At 37.7% G+C, this 22,805-nt stretch overlaps 1 protein-coding gene across 6 annotated transcripts in view; it reads right to left on the reverse strand.

Moving 5' to 3' along the window:
* Positions 1–22,805, reverse strand: part of RNF180 (ring finger protein 180) — a 451,691-nt gene that overhangs the window by 68,269 nt on the left and 360,617 nt on the right. For all 6 annotated transcript variants that reach the window (XM_043489052.1, XM_043489051.1, XM_043489053.1 and 3 more), the window contains one exon: positions 7,262–7,487. In XM_043489052.1, the coding sequence (XP_043344987.1) occupies positions 7,262–7,487 (226 nt within the window). The remainder of the gene's footprint in view (positions 1–7,261; positions 7,488–22,805) is intronic.

The following is a 22,805-nucleotide window of genomic DNA, read 5'->3' on the forward strand; positions in this document are numbered from 1 at the left end:
ATTCTTTGGGATTGCCTTTCTTTGGGATTGGAATGAAAACTGACCTTTTCCAGGCCTGTGGCCACTGCTGAGTTTTCCAAATTTGCTGGCATATTGCGTGCAGCACTTTCACAGCATCATCTTTTAGGATTTGAAATAGTTCAACTGGAATTCCACCCCTTCCACTAGCTTTGATCATAGTGATGCTTCCTAAGGCCCACTTGACTTCACATTCCAGGATGTCTGGCTCTAGGTGAGTGATCACACCATCGTGAAATATCTGGGTTGTGAAGATCTTTTTTGTCCAGTTCTTTTGTGTATTCTTGACACCTCTTCTTAATATTGTCTGCTTCTGTTAGGTCCATACCATTTCTGTCCTTTATTGAGCCCATCTTTGCATGAAATGTTCCCTTGGTATCTCTAATTTTGGAGAATTGGAGCTAGAGCGCCTGAGACATAGTTGCAGCGGCGGGACTTCCTCTGACTTCATGGCAGACATCCTGTTTCCTTTTAACAACACTGAGCTTCTACAATGTGTGAGGATCAGTGGTAGACACTACAGTGATTGAAAACGACCTGCTGATCAAACCTGGGGCCTGGCAGTGAAAGCACTGAATCCTAATCACTGAACTGCCAGGGAATTCCCCAAACCTGTAGAAGAAGTGTTACTCCAGGCTGAAGGAAAATGGTCTGAGATGGAAAACTGGATTTGTACAAAGGAATGAAGGTTCCAGAGCAGTGAGCGGTGGCCATGTGGCACTGGACTGGCAAGTGGCGGCTGCCTGGAGCTGGAGTTGCTGAGAGGAGATACCCCACGTCCAAGGTCGGAGAAACCCCAGTAAGATAGTGGGTGCTGAGAGAGGGCATCAGAGGGCAGACACACTGAAACCATAATCACAGAAAACTAACCAATCTAATCACATGGACCACAGCCTTGTCTAACTCAAAGAATCTATGAGCCATGTCGTGTAAGGCCGCCCAAGACTGACAGGTCATGGTGGAGAGTTCTGACAAAATGTGGTCCACTGGAGAAGGGAATGGCAAACCACTTCAGTATTCTTGCCTTGAGAACCCCATGAACAGTATGAAAAGGTAAAACGATAGGACACTGAAAGATGAACTCCCCAGGTCGGTAGGTGCCACATATGCTACTGGAGATCAGTGGAGAAATAACTCCAGAAAGAATGAAGAGACGGAGCCAAAGCAAAAACAACACCCAGTTGTGGATGTGACTGGTGATGGAAGCAAAGTCTGATGCTATAAAGAGCAATATTGCACAGGAACCTGGAATGTTAGGTCCATGAATCAAGGCAAATTGGAAGTGGTCAAATAGGACATGGCAAGAGTGAATGTCAACATTTTAGGAATCAGTGAACTAAGATGAACTGGAATGGGTGAATTTAACTCAGATGACCATTATATCTACTACTGTGGGCAGGAATCCCTTAGAAGAAATGGTGTAGCCATCATAGTCAACAAAAGAGTCCGAAATGCAGTACTTGGATGCAATTTCAAAAATGACAGAATGATCTCTGTTCATTTCCAAGGCAAACCATTCAATATCATGGTAATCCAAGTCTATGCCCTGATGAGTAATGCTGAAGAAGCTGAAGTTGAATGGTTCTATGAAGACCTACAAGACCTTTTAGAACTAACACCCAAAAAAGATGTCCTTTTCATTAGAGGGGACTGGAATGCAAAAGTAGGAATTCAAGAAACACCAGGAATAACAGGCAAATTTGGAGTACAGAATGAAGCAGGGCAAAGGCTAATAAGAGTTTTGCCAAGAGAACGCACTGGTCATAGCAAACACCCTCTTCCAACACAAGAGAAGACTCTACAAAGGGACATCACCAGATGGTCAACACTGAAATCCGACTGATTATATTCTTTGCAGCCAAAGATGGAGAAGCTTATACAGTCAGCAAAAGCAAGACTGGAAGCTGACTGTGGCTCGGATCATGAGCTCCTTATTGCCAAATTCATACTGAAATTGAAGAAAGTGGAGAAAACCACTAGACCATTCAGGTATGACCTAAATTAAATCCCTTATGATTATACAGTTGAAGTGAGAAATAGATTTAAGGGACTAGATCTAATAGACAGAGTGCCTGAAGAACTATGGATGGAGGTTCGTGACATTGTACAGGAGACAGGGATCAAGACCATCCCCAAGAAAGAGACATGCAAAAAAGCAAAATGGCTGTCTGAGGAGGCCTTACAAATAGCTGTGAAAAGAAGAGAAGCAAAAAGCAAAGGAGAAAAGGAAAGATATACCCATTTGAATGCAGAGTTCCAAAGAATAGCAAGGAGAGATAAGAAAGCCTTGCTTAGTGATCAGGGATAGTCCATGGGTCGCAAAGAGTCTGACACAACTGCGGGACTCGGCACGTAAGCACACACACAGTGTGATAGAGACAAAGTGTGACGTGCTTTTTATTGTTGTGATGCATACTATTATTATTTGCATTTAAAGCTACACTTCAGTATTTAGAAAAACGTTTGAAAGCCTATGGATAGAGATATACTAGTGGATCCTCAAAAGGTTATCATAGCATACATCCTCAGTTTCAAAGAATTCATGATTGCCTGTCTTCTGTATGAAAAGAAACAAGACTTCATCCTCCCTGCCACCAACATATTTAATGCTGTATATATTGGTTTACTTATTTATTTTTAAAAACTGTCAAATTAACACATTCCCATGGTTTAAGAAATCCAATGATGTAAAAGAGCATTAAAAAAAAAAAACCAAAAGCAAAACACTAATGAAGATCTGTTCCACTCCTTCTATCTCCAGCTCCACTCACAACTCCCAGGGACTGTTTTAAATATTCCTGTTTCCTGTGCTTTTTTTTTCCTGGTGTTAACCTCCATAAGAGCAAGGCAGTGTTTTTCAAGATTTGGTTTGCAAAGCACTAGCCATATGTTAAAGGATTTAGGGTGAAATTGAATAAAATTTTTCATAGTTATATTTTAATGTATATAATAAACTAGAACATCAAATACATACATTCAAAAATACGTTGTTAAAGATGAGGCTGAAATAAGTATATTTTAAAACTATGTTGATATGAGGAAAACCCTTAAGTAAAAAATAATTCAGGTGGTATGTGGATATAGTGAAAATTGAAAAGTTGGTAGGAAAATGAGAGAAACCTGAGAAACAATGCTCTAATCATTCTGCTTAATCTTCCAGTTCTTTTTTATAATAAACTATTTATTTCCATATATTAAAGCTCGGGAGTGACTACACTAAAAGCCATTAGGAAATAGATATGCCTACTAATAAAGAATGAATTTGTATACATATACAATGAAATATTATTACTCAGCCATAAAAAAGAATGAAATAATACCATTTGCAGCAACATGGATACAACTAGAGATTATCACACTAAGTGAAGTCAGAAAGGGAAAGACAGATACCATATAATACCATTTACATGTGTAATCTAAAATATGGTACAAATAAACCTATTTGCAAACAGAAACAGACTCACAAACATAGAGAACAGACTTGAAGTTGCCAAGGGGGAGTGGAGTGTGGGAGGGGAGGACTGGGAGTCTAGGATTAGCAGATATAAACTATTATATTTTATAGGATGGATAAACAGCAAGGTCCTACTGTACAGCACAGGGAACTATATTCAATCTCCTGTGATAAACCATAATGGAGAAGAATATAAAAATAAAAATCGTCTATATGTATATAACTGAGTCACTTTGTGGTACAGCTGAGATCGGCACAACACTGTAAATCCTTTTTTTATACTTCAATTAAAAAAAGAATGAGTTTTGATTTCAGAGGCAATGACTATATTGTACAAGATGAACGTAAAAATGAAAAAGTTGAGGCATGGGTAAATGCAAGAATAAAATCACTATTAGCATATGAATTAACAGTCCAGACTGTTTGGTATAGAATAAGAGAAAGTATGAAATACCCTTAATGGGAACAGAGACAACAGACCAAGCCCAATTACAGGCTATTACGGCAGATAAGAAGAGGAACTGTGATCTTTTGGATGAGTTGTATGTCCTGAATAAAGCCCAGCAGGACATCTAAAATTCAGACTGAACCCAGTACAATTTTTCGCTGTGTGGGACTGGCCCAAACACTGCAGGGTATCTGTTATCCCTGCCCTGTTGACTAGATACCAGTAGCATCCTCCTATTATTGTGGCAGCCAAAATATTCCTGGTGAAAAAAATCATAAGCCTGCTTCATACTTAAAATTCTAGATTAGCTTAAATTTCATTTACTTACTTAGTTAGGGACTTCTTCCCTGGTGGCTCAGAGGGTAAAGCGTCTGCCTGCATTGCAGGAGACCTGGATTTGATCCCTGGGTCGGGAAGATCCCCTGGAGAAGGAAATGGCAACCCACTCTAGTACTCTTGCCTGGAAAATACCATGGATGGAGAAGCCTGGTAAACTACAGTCCATGGGGTTACAAAGAGTCAGACACGACTGATCGACTTCACTTTCACTTTCTTTCTTTTCATACACAAGGTGAAGACTCAGCCATTTTATTTTCCCATTTCCAACGGAGTTCACCAGCACTACTGCTTATTAGCACTTAGTCTCACCATGTAAAGGCAGAAGAGCAGTGGCATGGGGTCAGTGGTCTAAAAGGGTACAGAGGTTGAATGGGGGAAAATATGGAAGGAGGGTAGAAATTCTCCTTGTTGAGGTTCGGGTACATCTGAATGGGGTGAGAGCAGCAAGTGACTTCACAGTTGAGAGGTCAGTTGCACTGACCCTGTGGCTCTCTATGTGATACGTGAGATGTCTACATCTTCCATATGACCACGGGCTGGGATTCCTGCGGTCTACAGCAGGGCTCATACAGGGGCCCCCGAGTCAGTCTGCAGCAGGGGCAATGCCACGCTTGGTTTGAAGGCTTCAGTCGTACAATCGATTCAGGAAAATATGATGCCTTCCCTGAAAACAAAACCATGATCTCACTGGCTAAGGGATTCTTCCCCACTCTCTTGGGTGACCCCCACTCCATTTAACATTTGTGAGCCACAGCCTTTCCCCTTCCTTGGCCTCCTGGTGAAGGTGGCCGGCAGATCCTGTCATGCGGCATGGTTGACATCCCTGAACAGATCTGCTGCTGGGGTACTGATATGGGAGTTCCTTGTCTGGAAGAATGAGGCTGTCAGTCAAGAGATGGAAAGGTCCCCCTAGCCAAAGGTCTTCTTCCTTGGCCCTGCCCATCCTGGAGTTTCTTCCATTTTCATAGACAGAAGAACTCTTAGTTAATTTGGGACACATCAGAATTTTTTCCCCATCTCATAAGCAGGCTTAGAATCTTCTATGTGCAAAGCTGATTCTGCTATGTTCCAAACTGACTTTACCATTTTATACTCCTATCAGTAATATATGAGTTTCAATTTTTCCATTTCCTTGTCAACACTTATTATTATCTATCTTCTTAACTATAGCCATCCTAGCGAGTGTGAAGTGGTATCTCATTGTTTGTTTACTGAGCTGGTAAGGCAGGTTTGCAAGCATTCATGCAGTTGGTTGGGTATACAAAACTTATTTTTATAAACTGATTCTTCTTTGCAGATGGGTCCTTGGATTTTCTTTTGGGGAAGAAAAATGTGCTATGTGTTTTCTTCAGTTTTACTATTAATAAAGTACATACTTTAATCTTATTTGGCCTATGGTTCAGGTGAGAATGTGGATACAGAAATTTCCTTCTCAAAGGTTTAGCACACAGTAGTGCACTCAATAAATATCAGCTCTGCTTTCAGTTCAGTTCAGTCGCTCAGTCATGTCCGACTCCTTGCAACCCCATGGACTGCAGCACACCAGGCCTCCTTGTCCACCACCAACTCCCAGAGTTTGCCCAAACTCATGTCCATTGAGTCAGTGATGTCATCCAACCATCTCATCCTCTGTCATCCCCTTCTCCTCCTGCTCCCAATCTTTCCCAGCATCAGGGTCTTTTCAAATGAGTCAGCTCTTCGCATCAGGTGGCCAAAGTACTGGAGTTTCAGCTTCAACATCAGTCCTTCCAATGAACACCTAGGACTGATCTCCTTTAGGATGGGCTGGTTGGATCTTCTTGCAGTCCAAGGGACTCTCAAACTGGAGCCCATTATACAGAGTGAAGTAAGCCAGAAAGATAAACACCAGTACAGTATACTAATCAATACAGTATACTAATGCATATATATGGAATTTAGAAAGATGGTAACGATAACCCTATATGCAAGACAGAAAAAGAGACACAGATATATAGAACAGACTTTTGGACTCTGTGGGAGAAGGTGAGGGTGGGATGATCCAACAGAATAGCATCAAAATGTGTATATTATCAAGTGTGAAACAGATCACCAGCCCAGGTTGGATGCATGAGACAAGTGCTCGGGGCTGGTGCACTGGGATGACCCAGAGGGATGGGATGGGGAGGGAGGTGGGAGGGAGGTTCAGGATGGGGAACACATGTAAATCCATGGCTGATTCATGTCAATGTATGGCAAAAACCACTACAATACTGTAAAGTAATTAGCCTCCAACTAATAAAAATAAATGGAAAAAAAAAAGTCTCCTCCAACACCACAGTTCAAAAGCATCAATTCTTTGGTGCTCAGCTTTCTTTACAGTCCAACAGCTCTGCTTACTTCTATCATTTTTCCCTTTCTCCTAGCAGGATCCATGTTCCACATTCATTAGTTTTCCCTGTTTCTATTTGTATCAAAATATTGTATTATATCCCATCTTTACATGGTAATTATGTAAACAAATCCTTGTCCCAATTTTACTGTATTCAAGAATAAAGACCTTAAAAACAACAAGAAGGTTTAGAAGATTTGGAGTTTGAGGGAAAGGCATAGTAGTTATCCTCAGATATCTATAGATTTATTCTTTGAGACTCCAGAGGTAAAAACAAAGGTCGAAGGATGAGAAGAAATAGAAGTTAGACTTAAGAAATAAATAATTAATAGGGCTGCTCCAAATTTTAATGGAATGTCCTTGACACTGGAGATGTCCAAGTAAAGACTGAAAAACTAGTTAGGATGCTTTAGAAAAGATCTCGGCATTAAATAGAGGAGTAGAGATGAGAAACTGGTTTCATCACTGATTCTACTATTTTAAAAGTTCTAACGAGTTGGCAAGGACTCTTCTATAAACTGGAGAGTAACGAATTATGCTATATATGATTTTCAATAACTTTCTCATAATAATTCATAAAGTACCTTTAGAACTGGAACAAAGAGGTAGTCAAAATAATTAGGCAATCATGTTAATGAAAGACAACAATTACCTGTCTGAAAAAAGACTCTGGAAATAATTGTCCGACACAACGGGCAGGGAGTGCTTGCAGGATTGTCTTTGGCAAGGGTCCGTAAGCAGGGCTCACAGAAGATGTGGTGGCAAGGGTAACACATGTAGGGGTTGAAATAAACATCCAGACACACTGCACAGATGTAGCTCTCCTTTTCTTCTGCATATTCATTGTCATCATCTGTACTCATCTCATTATCCAAAGTCTGCAAAATATAAGCAAAAACAATTTCTCTTAGTTCAGTATGAGATTCAGTATGGTTTCCTTGAGAAATTGAGAAACTGATTTCATATTTTGTTAAGGTGAATGAAAATATTTATGAGAAGCAGGTATATCTGTTTTTGTGAATAATCAGTGACAGAAATGCTACCTTGCAAAGTGAGAAGAAACTGGAAACATACATGAAAAACACAGAAGTCTTAATTATTCATTTTAGCATTTTTATATAATGCTAAATGTTAAAGTATAGTACCTGAAAACACTAACCAGAACTAGTTAAGTAAGTATTAGGTCCCAGGATGACAGATTCCCCATCTATCCCACTCCCACCACAGCAAACAAGCTACTGTTACAAGATTACCAGCCTCATATGGGCATTTGCACATGAATAGACCTGAGGGCTTCTGTTAGGTCTGTACCATTTCTGTCATTTATTGTGCCCATCTTTGCATGAAATGTTCCTTTGGTATCTCTAATTTTCCTGAAGAGATCTGTAGTCTTTCCTATTCTATTGTTTTCTTCTATTTCTTTGCACTGATCACTGAGGAAGGCTTTCTTATCTCTCCTTGCTATTCTTTGGAACTCTGCATTCAAATGGGTATATCTTTCCTTTTCTCCTTTGTCTGAAGCTGAAACTCCAATACTTTGGCCCCCTGATGTGAAGAACTTATTCATTTGAAAAGACTCTGATGCTGGGAAAGATTGAAGGCAGGAGGAGAAGGGGACGACAGAGGATGAGATGGTTGAATGGCATCACCGACTTGATGGACATGAGTTTGAGCAAGCTCTGGGAGTGGTGATGGACAGGGAAGCCTGGCATGCTGCAGTCCATGGGTTTGCAAAGAGCTGGACACGACTGAGTAACTGAACTGAACTGAGACGTGAGGGCAAGAGGAAGTCAAACTTCAGCTTCACACTACACAGGCGGCATTCTTTATTCCACATTTTGCACATTCCTGGACCTCAGAGACAATAAAAGGCCAAACCCAAGGTATGTCAGGAAAAAGATATTGCAAAGAAAGTTGTAGTAATTTTGGGATCAGCCTTGCAGCTGGAAAATACTAGCCTGCTCCGCTCTCCCAACTAGAATAGTTAAGAAAGGCTATTAACAGGTAGCTAGGAAAGAGGCACTCAGGTAGCAGCACAGAGTCTGGTGGCACAATTCCTGCTACTTAACATCACAATGTCCTCATCTGTGAAGGTGCTATGTGAGAATTAAGTGAGGTAATCCACATAAAGCACTGAGCACAGCACAGCCTGGCATACAACAAATATTCAATAAATATTATCCACAGCCGTCCTTCCCTCCTACCTTTCTCACAGGCCCAGTAGTTTCGGTTAGGGCCTTGGGAAATACTCCTTAAACAAGGCCTGGCCTCAGTCCACTGAGGCAAATGGTGTAGATGCTTTTCTCCTCACTTTGATGAAAGTGAAAAATGCAGATCAACGGTTAATATTTGAGTAGCCTTTGGGCTTTCTAAATATTTTTAGGTTACATGAAATGTAAAAGTTACAGAAAAGAGGCAAACAGCCTTGAAAATACAGAAAGGCCTTTCAACTGGATAAACTGTTACTTGATTTACCCAGATGGCCTTACTTCCTCTCTGTCAGCCTCTTTCTGCCACCTGTAGGTAATTTCTCTCTTTATGAAGGACATATTCAAGTTGTTAGCTCATTTGTTAAATTGGCTTTCTGATTTTTGTTATAAACTTGTAAGCATTTTTACTTACTCTGGTTACTTGTTGTTACTGGATAGATGTGTTGCAAATATTTTTTCCTTTCTTCTGGTTTGCCTTTTCACACTTCTCAGGGTGTCTTTTGATGACATAAAGTTCTTAATTTTAAAGAACATTTTTCCTTCATGGTTAGTAATTTATGTGTCTTATCTAAGAACACTTACTTACCTTTTCCCAGGGTCATTAACAGAGTATTATTTTGCATTTAACAATATTTAATCATCTACCTAAAACTGATTTTCAGTATGGTGTATATTATGGGTAAATTTCATTTTAATTTTTATGTGCTTATTCATTGGTATAGCCCATTTATTTCAATGACCTTACTCTCCCTCCACTGTTCTAAAGTGCCGCTTGTCTTATTAAGAGGCCAAATATGTTGACTTCTATTTTGTTCCATTACATTATTGTCTATTCCTATGCCATAATCATACCTTGTAGCTCAGCTGGTAAAGAATCTGTCTGCAATGTGGGAGACCTGGGTTCGATCCCTGGGTTGGGAAGATCCCCTGAAGAAGGGAATGGCTACCCACTCCAGTATTCTGGCCTGGAGAATCCCATCATTTGTATAGTCCATGGGATCACAAAGAATCGGACACAACTAAGTGACTTTCACTTACTGTGGCCTTATAATAAGCTTCAATATCTGGTAAAGGAAGTCCTTTCATCCTAAAGTCCTTTCTGCCAAACCTACGATGCTTTCCTAACTTACCTTCATTACTCTTTCAGCAGCACTTCCTAAGTAGACCAGGCTCTCTTTTTTGCCACCTACTTGATGCTGCCTTCTTACATTTGGAATAAGATGAGACTCTTTACAATGCTCTATAGAACTCTGCAGGATCCAGTTCCAGCCTTCATTTTTATCCTCCATATGGAACTACATTCCAATTCACTGATCTTCTAGCTCAACAAACACTGAACACTTTCTCACCCTAAGGCCTTAAGACATGATGCTTTCTTTCACTTAAAAAGTGCTTACTCCATGTGGATGATTACAAAATAAGATAAAATTCTCCTATCTTTCCATATACACCTATATGCATTTCATTGAGATGCAGAGATTGGTTTTCTACACTCTGAATTTGGGCTCTGCCATGTGACTTGCTTTGGTCAATGGAATGTAAGCAAATGTGATGCAAATAAAGGCTTAAAAAGGCTTGCGCACTGGAATAGTTCTCTCCTGCTGATCTTGGGAACTCACAAGTCCCAAGATGTGAACAAGCCTAGGCTGGCCTGCTGAATAGTAAGTGACATATGGTCCAGCTGCCTCCATTGTGACTGCTGACAACAAGCCAACTGCCGGACATGTGTGGGCACAGCCAATAATTGTCACCTAATTGCAAATGTACTGGTGAGCCCAGATGATATCATGTGCATCAGAGACAAACCATTATAGCTGAGCCTAGCCCCAACTGCCAACTCAGAAAACTGTGAGTGAATATAGGCTGTTGTTTTAAACAACTAAATTTGCTTTGTTACATAACAAAAATTAGTTGACACATTCTTGTCTACACATGGCTAAATTTACCTCATTTTAAAAATCTTAAATATCAACTTCCCCAAAGGATTTCACTGCTCTTCTATCAAAAGTTGTTCTCTGTCACTGCCACGTAGTTGCTTCCTCATAATTTTTACTTGCCTATCTTTCTATTAAATTTTACTTTTTAAATTAAAAAGTAATTTTAATTTAAAATTAAAATTAAAAATAAATTTCTATTAAAATTTATTTTAAAATTTAAAATCTTCCCAACCCAGGTATCACACTGAGGCCTCTTCCATTGCGGGCAGATTCTTTACCATCTGAGCCACAAGGGAAGCCCAAGAATACTGGAATGGGTAATCTAGCCATTCTCTAGGGGAGTTTTCCAACTCAGGAATCAAACCAGGGTCTCCTGCATTGCAGGCAGATTCTATACCAGCAGAGAAATATAAATCCCTCATTAAGAATCCAAACAGACTGCACACATAGAAGATGGATGATACTTCGCTGAGAGCAGTTTGTATAAAGAGACAGAGATTTTAACTGAATGGAAGCTCAACATATGATGCAGTGGGTTGATGTTCCTACCACTATATATGATCACACCATATCTGAAGCTACTTTGAGGGCCCCAGACAAACTATAGTTATCCACAGAAATACTCTGAAGGCCAGGGCAGCATGACTTCTGAAACTTCCTCATACAAAGTGCTTTTAAAATATTGAGGATATTCACTCAGAAAAATATTAACAGGAGACCAGATTTTAAGTATTTGTGAAAGAGAGATCATAATTTTTCTCTGTGTACTTCCTATGATTAGATCGAAAAAGGAAGGAAAGTTATGAGAACACCGACTAAAATAGAAAATAAAAGAAATATCTATTCATCAACCAAAATGGTATAAAACTAGCATAAAATATTCAATCTTAAATAGTATGTTTGCCACAGAGCTAAATATTTACCTGATGTTTCCTACCAAACTGTTTGGAACTTAGAAATAAGGTGACCAAAAGTTGTACATATTAACTAATCTCTTCAGCACTAAACCCTTACAAAGTAGATACTATTGTTATCATCATTTTCCATATCAAAGGGAAGTGAAATATAGACAGCTCACTTACTGAAACTATGAGTGGAATTTCAACCCAGTCAATAGGGATTTGAAGCAACATTCTTTATCACCACATTCTTAGGTGAGTTACTACTATACTTTGAATAGTCCCAGCAAATACTAAAATTTAACTGATGATGATAATGATGTATGTAAACAGGAAATGAAATTTAGACAGGATTTAAAGGAAAGTCAGAAAGATCAAGACATCATCATCATAATCAACAAATGAATATCAGTTCAGTTCAGTCGCTCAGTCATGTCCAACTCTTTGCAACCCCATGAATCGCAGCATGCCAGGCCTTCCTGTCCATCACCAACTCCCGGAGTTTACTCAAACTCATGTCCATCAAGTCGGTGATGCCATCCAGCCATCTCATCCTCTGTCGTCCCCTTCTCATCGTGCACCCAATCCCTCCCAGCATCAGGGTCTTTTCCAATGAGTCAACTCTTCGCAGGAGGTGGGCATAGTACTGGAGTTTCAGCTTCAGCATCAGTCCTTCCAATGAACACCCAGGACTGATCTCCTTCAGGATGGACTGGTTGGATCTCCTTGCAGTCCAAGGGACTCTCAAGAGTCTTCTCCAACACCACAGTTCAAAAGCATCAATTCTTCGGCGCTCAGCTTTCTTCACAGTCCAACTCTCACATCCATACATGACCACTGGAAAAACCATAGCCTTGACTTCATGGACCTTTGTTGGCAAAGTAATGTCTCTGCTGTTTAATATGCTATCTAGGTTGGTCATAACTTTCCTTCCAAGGAATAAGTGTCTTTTAATTTCATGGCTGCAGTCACCATCTGCAGTGATTTTGGAGCCCAGAAAAATAAAGTCTGACACTGTTTCCACTGTTTCCCCATCTATTTCCCATGGGTGATGGGACCAGATGCCATGATCTTAGTTTTCTGAATGTTGAACTTTAAGCCAACTTTTTCACTCTCCTCTTTCACTTTCATCAACAGGCTCTTTAGTTCTTCACTTTCTGCTATAAGGGTACTGTCATCTGCATATCTTAGATTATTGATATTTCCCAGCAATCTTGATTCCAGCTTGTGCTTCTTCCTGCCCAGCCTTTCTCATGATGTACTCTGAACAGAAGTTAAATAAGCAGGGTGACAATATACAGCCTTGACATACTCCTTTTCCTATTTGGAACTAGTCTGTTGTTCCATGTCCAGTGAATATAACAGGTGTTCAATTGTCCAACTGCTTTTGGCCCCATAAAAATTATCCTACAAAGTCAACCAAATATATTCAGTCTCTCATGTTCCTCTCCAGGGGCTTCAAGTGAAAGATAATGAGATAATAAATAGATAACTAATACAAACAACCTTTAAAAATTCTGCAAAAAATTAGTAGGTCAAAATTTTTTGTTAATAATAAAGATAAAGCAGCAGTGACATTTAGTTTATTTACAATTATTGTGATTACTGTTATATTTGGTTTTATTTCTTGCATTTATTTTTTCCTTCAAGAAGTAATAGTAGGGCAGAAGTGAAGAACAAGATAATAGAGCCAATCTGGCTGAACTCTGCCACTACTGATTGTGTAGTAGTAATCTTATACAAGTTACTTTATTCCCTGGGGTCTCACTTTCCTCATTTGTAAGGTACCTAGCTCATAGAGCTATTGAAAGCATTAAGAGAATTAATATATACAAAGCATTCAGAACAGTACCTGGAATATAAAAAGTGCTATCCAAGTGTTTGCTGTTATTAAATCCTGTCTTGTTTTTCTAATAATTAATCTTGACTTTTAACAAAAACAGTTCATGTTTAATGTGAATAATCTCCCTTTTTTTAATGAGACCTATGAATTGAATGCATTTTACTCCCCACTCAGAAACACAAATATAGCTCATATCTTATTGAGATTATCTGAATTTTATGTCCAAAATGTTAATTGCTTAAACATACTATGCCTCTACTTTGTCAGTACCTTCTTTAAATCAATTAATCTATACTTAACTATGATTTACTATCTGCTTATTTTTATTCTTCAGCTTACTTAACACTGTTTTCTTCTATCCCTTATTGGCCTCTCTCTTGAATTACATTTTTTGTTTTATTGTAATCTGTCCTTGACAGTTCTATTAAGACCTACAAGACCTCTCAGAACTAATACCAAAAAGATGTATTTTTCATTATGGGGGACTAGATGCAAAAGTAGGAAATCAAGAAACACCTGGAGTAACAGGCAAATTTGGCCTTGGAGTACGGAATGAAGCAGGGCAAAGGCTAATAGAGTTTTGCCAAGAGAACGCACTGGTCATAGCAAACACCCTCTTCCAAAAACACAAGAGAAGACTCTACAAAGGGACATCAGCAGATGGTCAATAAGGAAATCAGACTGATTATATTCTTTGCAGCCAAAGATGGAGAAGCTCTATACAGTCAGCAAAAATAAGACCGGGAGCTGACTGTGGCTCAGATCATGAATTCCTTATTGCCAAATTCAGACTTAAACGGAAGAAAGTAGGGAAAACCACTAGACCATTCAGGTATGACGTAAATCAAATCCCTTATGACTATACAGTGGAAATGAGAAATAGATTTAAAGGACTAGATCTGATAGACAGAGTGCCTGATGAACTATGGACAGAGGTTGGTGACCTTGTAAAGGAGACAGGGATCAAGACCATCCCCATGGAAAAGAAATGCAAAAAGGCAAAATGGTTGTCTGAGGAGGCCTTACAAATAGCTGTGAAAAGAAGAGAAGCGAAAAGCAAAGGAGAAAAGGAAAGATATTGAATAGCAAGGAGAGATAAGAAAGCCTTCCTCAGCAATCAATGCAAAGAAATAGAGAAGAACAACAGAATGGGAAAGACTAGAGATCTCTTCAAGAAAATTAGAGATACCAAGGGAACATTTCATGCAAAGATGGGCTCAATAAAGGACAGAAATGGGATGGAGCTAACAGAAGCAGAAGATACTAAGAAGAAGTGGCAAGAATATACAGAAGAACTGTACAAAAAAGATCTTCATGAGCCAGATAATCACGATGGTGTGAGCACTCACCTAGAGTCAGATATCCTGGAATGTGAAGTCAAGTGGGCCATAGGAAGCATCACTATGAACAAAGCTAGTGGAGGTGATGGAATTCCAGCTGAGCTATTTCAAATCCTAAAGGATGATGCTGTGAAAGTGTTCACTCAATATGCCAGCAAATTTGGAAAACTCAGTAGTGGCCACAGGCCTGGAAAAGGTCAGTTTTCATTCCAATCCCAAAGAAAGGCAATCCCAAAGAATGCTCAAACTACTGCACAATTGCACTCATCTCACATGCTAGTAAAGTAATGCTCAAAATTCTCCAAGCCAGGCTTCAGCAATACATGAACCATGAACTTCCAGATGTTCAAGCTGGTTTTAGGAAAGGCAGAGGAACCAGAGATCAAATTGCCAACATTTGCTGGATCATTGAAAATGCAAGAGTGTTCCAGAAAAACATCTATTTCTGCTTTATTGACTATGCCAAAGCCTTTGACAGTGTGGATCACAATAAACTGTGGAAAATTCTGAAAGAGATGGGCATACCAGACCTGCCTCTTGAGAAACCTATATGCAGGCCAGGAAGCAGCAGTTAGAACTGGACATGGAACAACAGACTGGTTCCAAATAGGAAAAGGAGTATGTCAAGGCTGTATACTGTTACCCTGCTTATTTAGCTTATATGCAGAGTACATCATGAGAAATGTTGGGCTATATGAAGCACAAGCTGGAATCAAGATTGCGGGAGAAATATCAATAACCTCAGATACGGAGATGACACCACCCTTATGGCAGAAAGTGAAGAGGAACTAAAAAGCCTGTTGATGAAAGTGAAAGAGGAGAGTGAAAAAGTTGGCTTAAAGTTCAACATTCAGAAAACTAAGATCATGGCATCTGGTCCCATCACCCATGGGAAATAGATGGGGAAACAGTGGAAACAGTGTCAGACTTTATTTTTCTGGGCTCCAAAATCACTGCAGATGGTGACTGCAGCCATGAAATTAAAAGACACTTACTCCTTGGAAGGAAAGTTATGACCAACCTAGATAGCATATTAAACAGCAGAGACATTACTTTGCCAACAAAGGTCTGTCTAGTCAAGGCTATGGTTTTTCCACTGGTCATGTATGGATGTGAGAGGTGGACTATAAAGAAAGCTGAGCGCTGAAGAATTGATGCTTTTGAAATGTGGTGTTGGAGAAGACTCTTGAGAGTCCCTTGGACTGCAAGGAGATCCAACCAGTCCATCCTGAAGGAGATCAGTCCTGGGTGTTCATTGGAAGGACTGATGCTGAAGCTGAAACTCCAGTACTATGCCCACCTCCTGCGAAGAGTTGACTCATTGGAAAAGACCCTGATGCTGGGAGGGATTGGGTGCACGATGAGAAGGGGACGACAGAGGATGAGATGGCTGGATGGCATCACCGACTTGATGGACATGAGTTTGAGTAAACTCCGGGAGTTGGTGATGGACAGGAAGGCCTGGCATGCTGTGATTCATGGGGTTGCAAAGAGTCGGACACGACTGAGTGACTGAACTGAACTGAAATGAACCACCAGTCATGCTAGGGCCTTATCCTGGTAACCGGCTCTAGTGACCAGAGGGAAGTGAGATGCTGGTCCCCATAGGAAATCTCCTACAAAAGGTCATTACTCCAAGATCAGGAATTGTCACCAACCTACCTAATAACTACAAGTAAATGCAAGACTGAGACAAAATGAGGTGAAAAAAGGATCAAATGAAGGAATGAAAACTAGGTGAAGAAAGTAATGAAGTGGAGATAAGCAGTCTACCCAATATAAGTTCAAAGTAACGTTCATAAAGATGTTCAACTAACTTGGGAGAAAACTGGATGAACACAATGAGAAGTTTAACAAAGCATTAGAAAATACACTAGAAGTAATTGACAGCAGATTAGATGATGCAGAGGAACAGATCAGTGAGTTGGAAGACTGGTGGAAACCACTGAAGCTAAAAAGAATGAAGAATAAAAAAGAAATGACATTTTAAGAGACCTCTGGAAAAACATCAAGCATACTAACATTCATATTATAGAGATCCTAGAAGAATAAGGGAAGAAGAAAGGAGTAGAGAACATATATGAGATACAATAGTTAAAAACAAACAAACAAACAAAAAAAACACAAACCCCAACCTGGGAAAGGAAACAGATATTCAGGTCTAGGAAGCACAGAGAGTCTCAAACAAGATCAACTGAAAGAGGACCACACCAAGACACATTGTAATTAAAATGGCAAAAATTAAGGATAGAAACAGAATATTAAAAAATGGCAAGGGAAAAGCAACAAGTTACTTTTAGTGGAACTCCCATAAGGCTACCAGCTGACTTCAGAGTAAGTCTGCAGGACAAAAGGAAGTAGCATATATATTTAAATATTTTACAAACACACATTACATAATGACAAAGGAATCAATTCAACAAAAAGATATAACAATTGTAAATACATACACACCCAACCTATGAGTATTTAAATAATACAGCAAATATTACCAAACACAAATAGAGAAAGTGACATTAATACAATAATAGTAGAGGACTTTCATACCCCAATTACATCAATAGATTATTGAGGTAGAATCAAAGAGGAAACAGTGACCTTAAATGACATATTAATCAGATAAATTTAATCGCTATATACAGAGCATTCCATTCAAAAGCAGCAGAATATACACTCTTTTCAAGTGCACATTCTCTGGGATAGATCACATGCTAGGCCACAAACAAGTCACAGTAAATCTTAGAAGACTGAAATTGTATCAGGCATTTTTTTCTGAACACAAAAGTATAAGTCTAGAAACTAACCATAAAACAAAAATTGCAAAAACACAAGCACATGGATGTTAAACAATATGCTACTAAACAACCAATGGGTCAGTGAAAAAATTAAAGATAAACAAAAAAAATACCTGGAGACAAATGAAAACAAATACATAATGAACCAAAATTCATGAGACATAGCCAACCAGTCCTAAAAGAGACATTTATAGCAATACAAATCTACCTCAGAAAAGAAAAAGAAAGAAAAAGAAGACTAACCATATGCTTAGAGGCTCTAGAAAAAGAAAAACAAAGCACAAAGGGAGAAAAAGGAAATACTGAAGGTCAGAGTAGACATAAATGAAACAGAGACCAAAAAATAAAAAGGAAAGATCCATGAAGCTGAGAGCTGGTTCTTTGGAAAGATAACAATAATTGATAAACCTTTAGTCAGACTCATCTTGAAAAAAAGAGGAAAGACCCAAATAACATCACAAATGAAAAGGGAAAATTATGATCAATACCATAGAAATACAAAAGATTATAAGAGACCACAGAAAAAATTACATGCCAATAAAATGAGCAGCCTAGAAGAAATAGATAAATTTGTAGAAATGTACAAAATATGAACAGGCCCTATTTAAATCAGTGATGATAATTAAAAAAAACTCCCCCAAACAAAAGTTCAGGATCAGATGACTTCACAGTTAAGTTCAAACATTTAAAGAATGGTTAACACCAATCTTTCTCAAATTATTCCCAAAAATCGAAGAGGAAGAAACCTTTATGAAATTATCACTCTGGTATCAAAACCAGACAAAGACACCAAAAAAAGGGAAAATTGCAGGCCACTATCACTGATGAAGAGAGATGCAAAACATCTTCCACAGAACATAAGCAATTCAAATTCAACAATACATTAAAAGAATCATCACAGATTGAGGGCAAAGAGGAGAAAACGGTGACAGGATAAGATGGTTGGATGCCATCACCAACTCAATGGACATGAGTTTGAGCACACTCAAGGAGATAGTGAAGAACAGGGAAGCCTGGCATGCTGCAGTTCATGGAGTCACAGAGAGTCGGACATGACTCGGCAACTGAAAAACAATACCAGGATCAAGTGCAATTTATCCCAGGGATACAAGGACAGTATAATATCCACAAATCAGTGTGATACACCACCTAATAAACTGAAAAATAAAAACCGTATGACAATCTCAATAGATGCAGAAAAAGATTGTGACAAAATCCAACATCTATTTATGATAAAAACTCTTCAGAAGTGGATACAGAGGAAATATATCTCAATATAATAAAGGCCATATATGATACACCTACTGCTAACATCGTACTCAATGATGAAAAGCTGAAAGTATTTCTTTTAAGATTGGGAACAAGACAAGGATACCCATGTTCCAAAGAAGACATACAGATGGATGACAGACACATAATTATCAGTGAAATGCAAATCAAAATTCAGTAAGATCACCTCACACTTGTCAGAATAATTATTATCAAAAAGATTATAACAAGTGTTGGTGAGAATATGAAGAAAAGGGAACTCTTGTGCCCTATTGGTGGGATTGTAATTGGTGCAAATGCTATGGAAGAGAGAACAAAGGTTCCTCAAAAAATTTAAAAAAAAGCTATGATCCAGCAATTCTACTTCTGGGTAGCTTTCCAAAGGAAACAAAAACACTAAGTTTGTAGCATTTTCAGGAAACAGAAAAGTGCTTTAGGAAACACTAAAACACTTTTAGGAAAAGATATATGCACCCCTGTATTCACTGCAGCATTATTCATAATAGCCAAGACACAGAAGCAACCCAAGTGCCCATCAATAGATGAATATAGAAGATGTGGCACACACACACACAAAATTAAATATTAATCAGCCATAAAAAAAAGGAAATCTTTCCATTGTGACAACATGAATGAACCTAGAGAGTATTTTGCTGAGTGAAGTAAATCAGATAGAGAAAGGTAAATATCGTATGAATTCACTTATATGTGAAGTGTAACAAAACAAAACAAAACAAAAAACCAAACCAACAAATAAAACAGAACTGAGTCACTGATACAGAGTACAAACAAATGGTTTATCAGAGGGGCAAGGGGTGGGGGAAGAGTGAAATAAGGTGTGGGAAAACGAAGAGGTAAAAAATTCCCGTCACAGAGTAAATAAGTCAGGAGAATGAAAAGTATAGTATGAGGAAAACAGTCAATAATAATGTAACATCTTTGCATGGTGACAGGTGGTTACTAGATTTATACTTGTGATCATTTTGTTCTGTATAGAAATATCTAATCATGAGATAAACGTGGTCAAAAGGTACAAACTTATAAGATATGTAAGTACTAAAGATATAATGGATAACATCATTAATATAGTTAACACTGATGTATGTTACATATGAAAGTTAAGAGAGTTAATCTTAAGAAGTCTCATCACAAAATATATTCTTTTCTTTCATTTTATATCTAGATAGCATCATGGATATTCATAAAACTCATTGTGGTAATCATTTTATGATGTTTGTGAGTCAAATAATACTGCTGTATACTTAATCTTTTACAGTGCTGTATATCAATTATATTTAAATAAAAATGGAAGGAGAATAAAAAAGACATGGATCAAAATCTTTAAAGTACTGGGTAAAAAAATATATATATATACCTGAAAATCTATCTGTATCTGGTGAGCATATTTACTATCTTTCATAAATAAAGAGGAGTTAAAATTCAAAAAAGGAAGACTGATCCACTGTTTCATACCATCTACCACTTAATGTGAAAAACATGTCTATCTTACTTGTGCTTTCTTTCTTGCTGGAAGTCTTACAGCCTTTTCATCCTTAGATTTGAAAAATTTTACGAGTTATGTGTCCTTATAGTCACTTCTATTCAGTACTCAGTAGTCTTTTTCAATCTGAAGAACTGTCTTTCTGCAGTCCAGCAGAAATTTCATTTTCCCCTAATCAACCACCACTGTCTATTCTCTCTGTTCCTACTTTTTTACTTCTCAGTACACACAAATTAGATCTCTTGGATTTATTTTCCACGTTCAATTTTGTGTTTCTGTTTTCTATCTCTTTATGTTATGCTATGTTCAGGAAAGTTCCTCAGCAGTATTTTCCAAGATGCAAAATCATTCAATTTTTGACTTAACAAATGTTTACTGAGTGCCCACTGAAGACAGCACAGTGTGCCTGGTGCTAGTTATAAAGCAGTGAACATAATATAAGATACATCTCTTCAGGACACTTGCTTTCAAGGCTTATGTTTTATGTCATTCTGTTATATAGCTTTCATGCTATTTTTTTTTTTTTTTTCATTTTAGAAGTCACATTTCAATTTTCATGAATCATTTCTTATCCTCTTAGTGTTCATTTGTTTAATAGTAGGCTATTGTTTCTCTCAAGATATATCTTCTTTACTATCATAAAATAATAACTTAATAAAATTTTATAATATTTTATAAACAAAATATAATATTTTTTGTTTTCTGGATAAATCTATTTCCTCTGGGATCAGTTTTATGTTTATCTTTCATATTATTGGTGTTTCTTAAAAGTCAGACAGCACTTCTTCATAGCAGAGACAGAGTAGTTTTAGGTTTACATAAAAATTACACAAGAAATACAGAAAATTTCCATGTATCCCCTCCTACTACACACATACACACACACACACACACATTATTATGGTACAATTTTACAACTGAACTCATATTGATATATTACCATTAACTGAAGTTCACAGTTTACCTTAGGGTTCATTCCTGGTTTTGCATTCTTTGGGTTCTGATTAATGCATAATGTCTTATACCCACAATTACAGTATCATACAGAATAGTTTCACTGCCCTAAAACTCACTGGCTCTTATCTATTCATTCCTCTCACCCTCTCCCACAAGCCCTGTCAATTACTGATCATCTGTCTGTGTGTTGTTTTCTTTTTCCAGAATGTCATACATAGAATTTTACAGGATGTAGCCTTTTCGGACTGGCTTCCTTCACTTTGCAATATGCATTCAAAGCTCCTCATAATTGAGTTTTGATCTTGAAATTATGCCAGGTCTCTAATGAGAACTGTTCTTAATTCTATATGATTTTCTTTTTGGGGCTTAAAAAATAAACCACTGAGAAATACAAACCCAATTTCTTTCTGTCTTTTTTAGAAATTCTGAAAAGATTTTGGTTTACTGATGGAATGTGCTCTTATTTTCTAGCATTGCTATATACCTGTATTCTTTAAAAATAAACCTTTTCTATAATTGTTTTATTTAATAGTATCAGTTGAAATTAACATATTTTCACTAAAAATTGTCTCTAAGTGGGAAATACAATTAAAATAAGTTAAAAGTTACACCTAATTTTATTGTATATATGTATATGTATGTGTGTATCTTCCACCAATCGGGGGAAAAAGCCAATTTCTATTAAGAATAACCTCTGCGAAGCAAGAAAAACACAAATTTTTATTAAATATCCACCAGTGAAAATGTATCTTTTAATATGACATGTGAAAAAAATAGGAAGTACATACAAAACATTTCACTGCATACCAAAAAGCATAATGGTTATTTTGAGAAAAAGTTCCTTTGTAATTGTTTGCGTTGTGAGCTGAACTAGCTGTTTTTACCACAAAATACCATTTTTATGTAAAAGAACAACTGTCAAAGTAATTATTCAGATTTGGTTATTTGGCAGACATTTTCACAAAAATGAACAAAGTGAATCTGTCACTTCAAGAAAAACAACTGACAGTATTTGTTGGCAATCAAAATGATGAAATTTGAGATTCAAGTAAAAATCAGAATTTTGGAAAACCTGTATTTGCTTGTAGTTTCTGGATACTTGAAGCCTTTCTTGAAGAGACAAATGGTGATATTAACCATTTTTTATACTGCATAATGAAATACATCAATATTTAGGAAAGTTGCATAATTCAGCTAACCATTAGTTGTCAGATGTTCAATGCATGATAATATAAAATGATCCATAAGTAAATAAACCAAAGTGCATAGACAGACCAACAGATTTTGCTGTAAAAGTACTTAAAGTTCACATCAATAGTTAGATTCTACATTAAACTAGCTTTTAATAACTTACACTTGTCAAGTTCTAGTGTAGTATCAAAGACAACCATCCAAAATTATCTTGAAAAGCTACTATAATATATTCCATTTTCTGACTACCTATC

This window comes from Cervus canadensis, chromosome 16 (genome assembly GCF_019320065.1).
Source record: "Cervus canadensis isolate Bull #8, Minnesota chromosome 16, ASM1932006v1, whole genome shotgun sequence".
Lineage (NCBI taxonomy): Eukaryota > Metazoa > Chordata > Mammalia > Artiodactyla > Cervidae > Cervus > Cervus canadensis.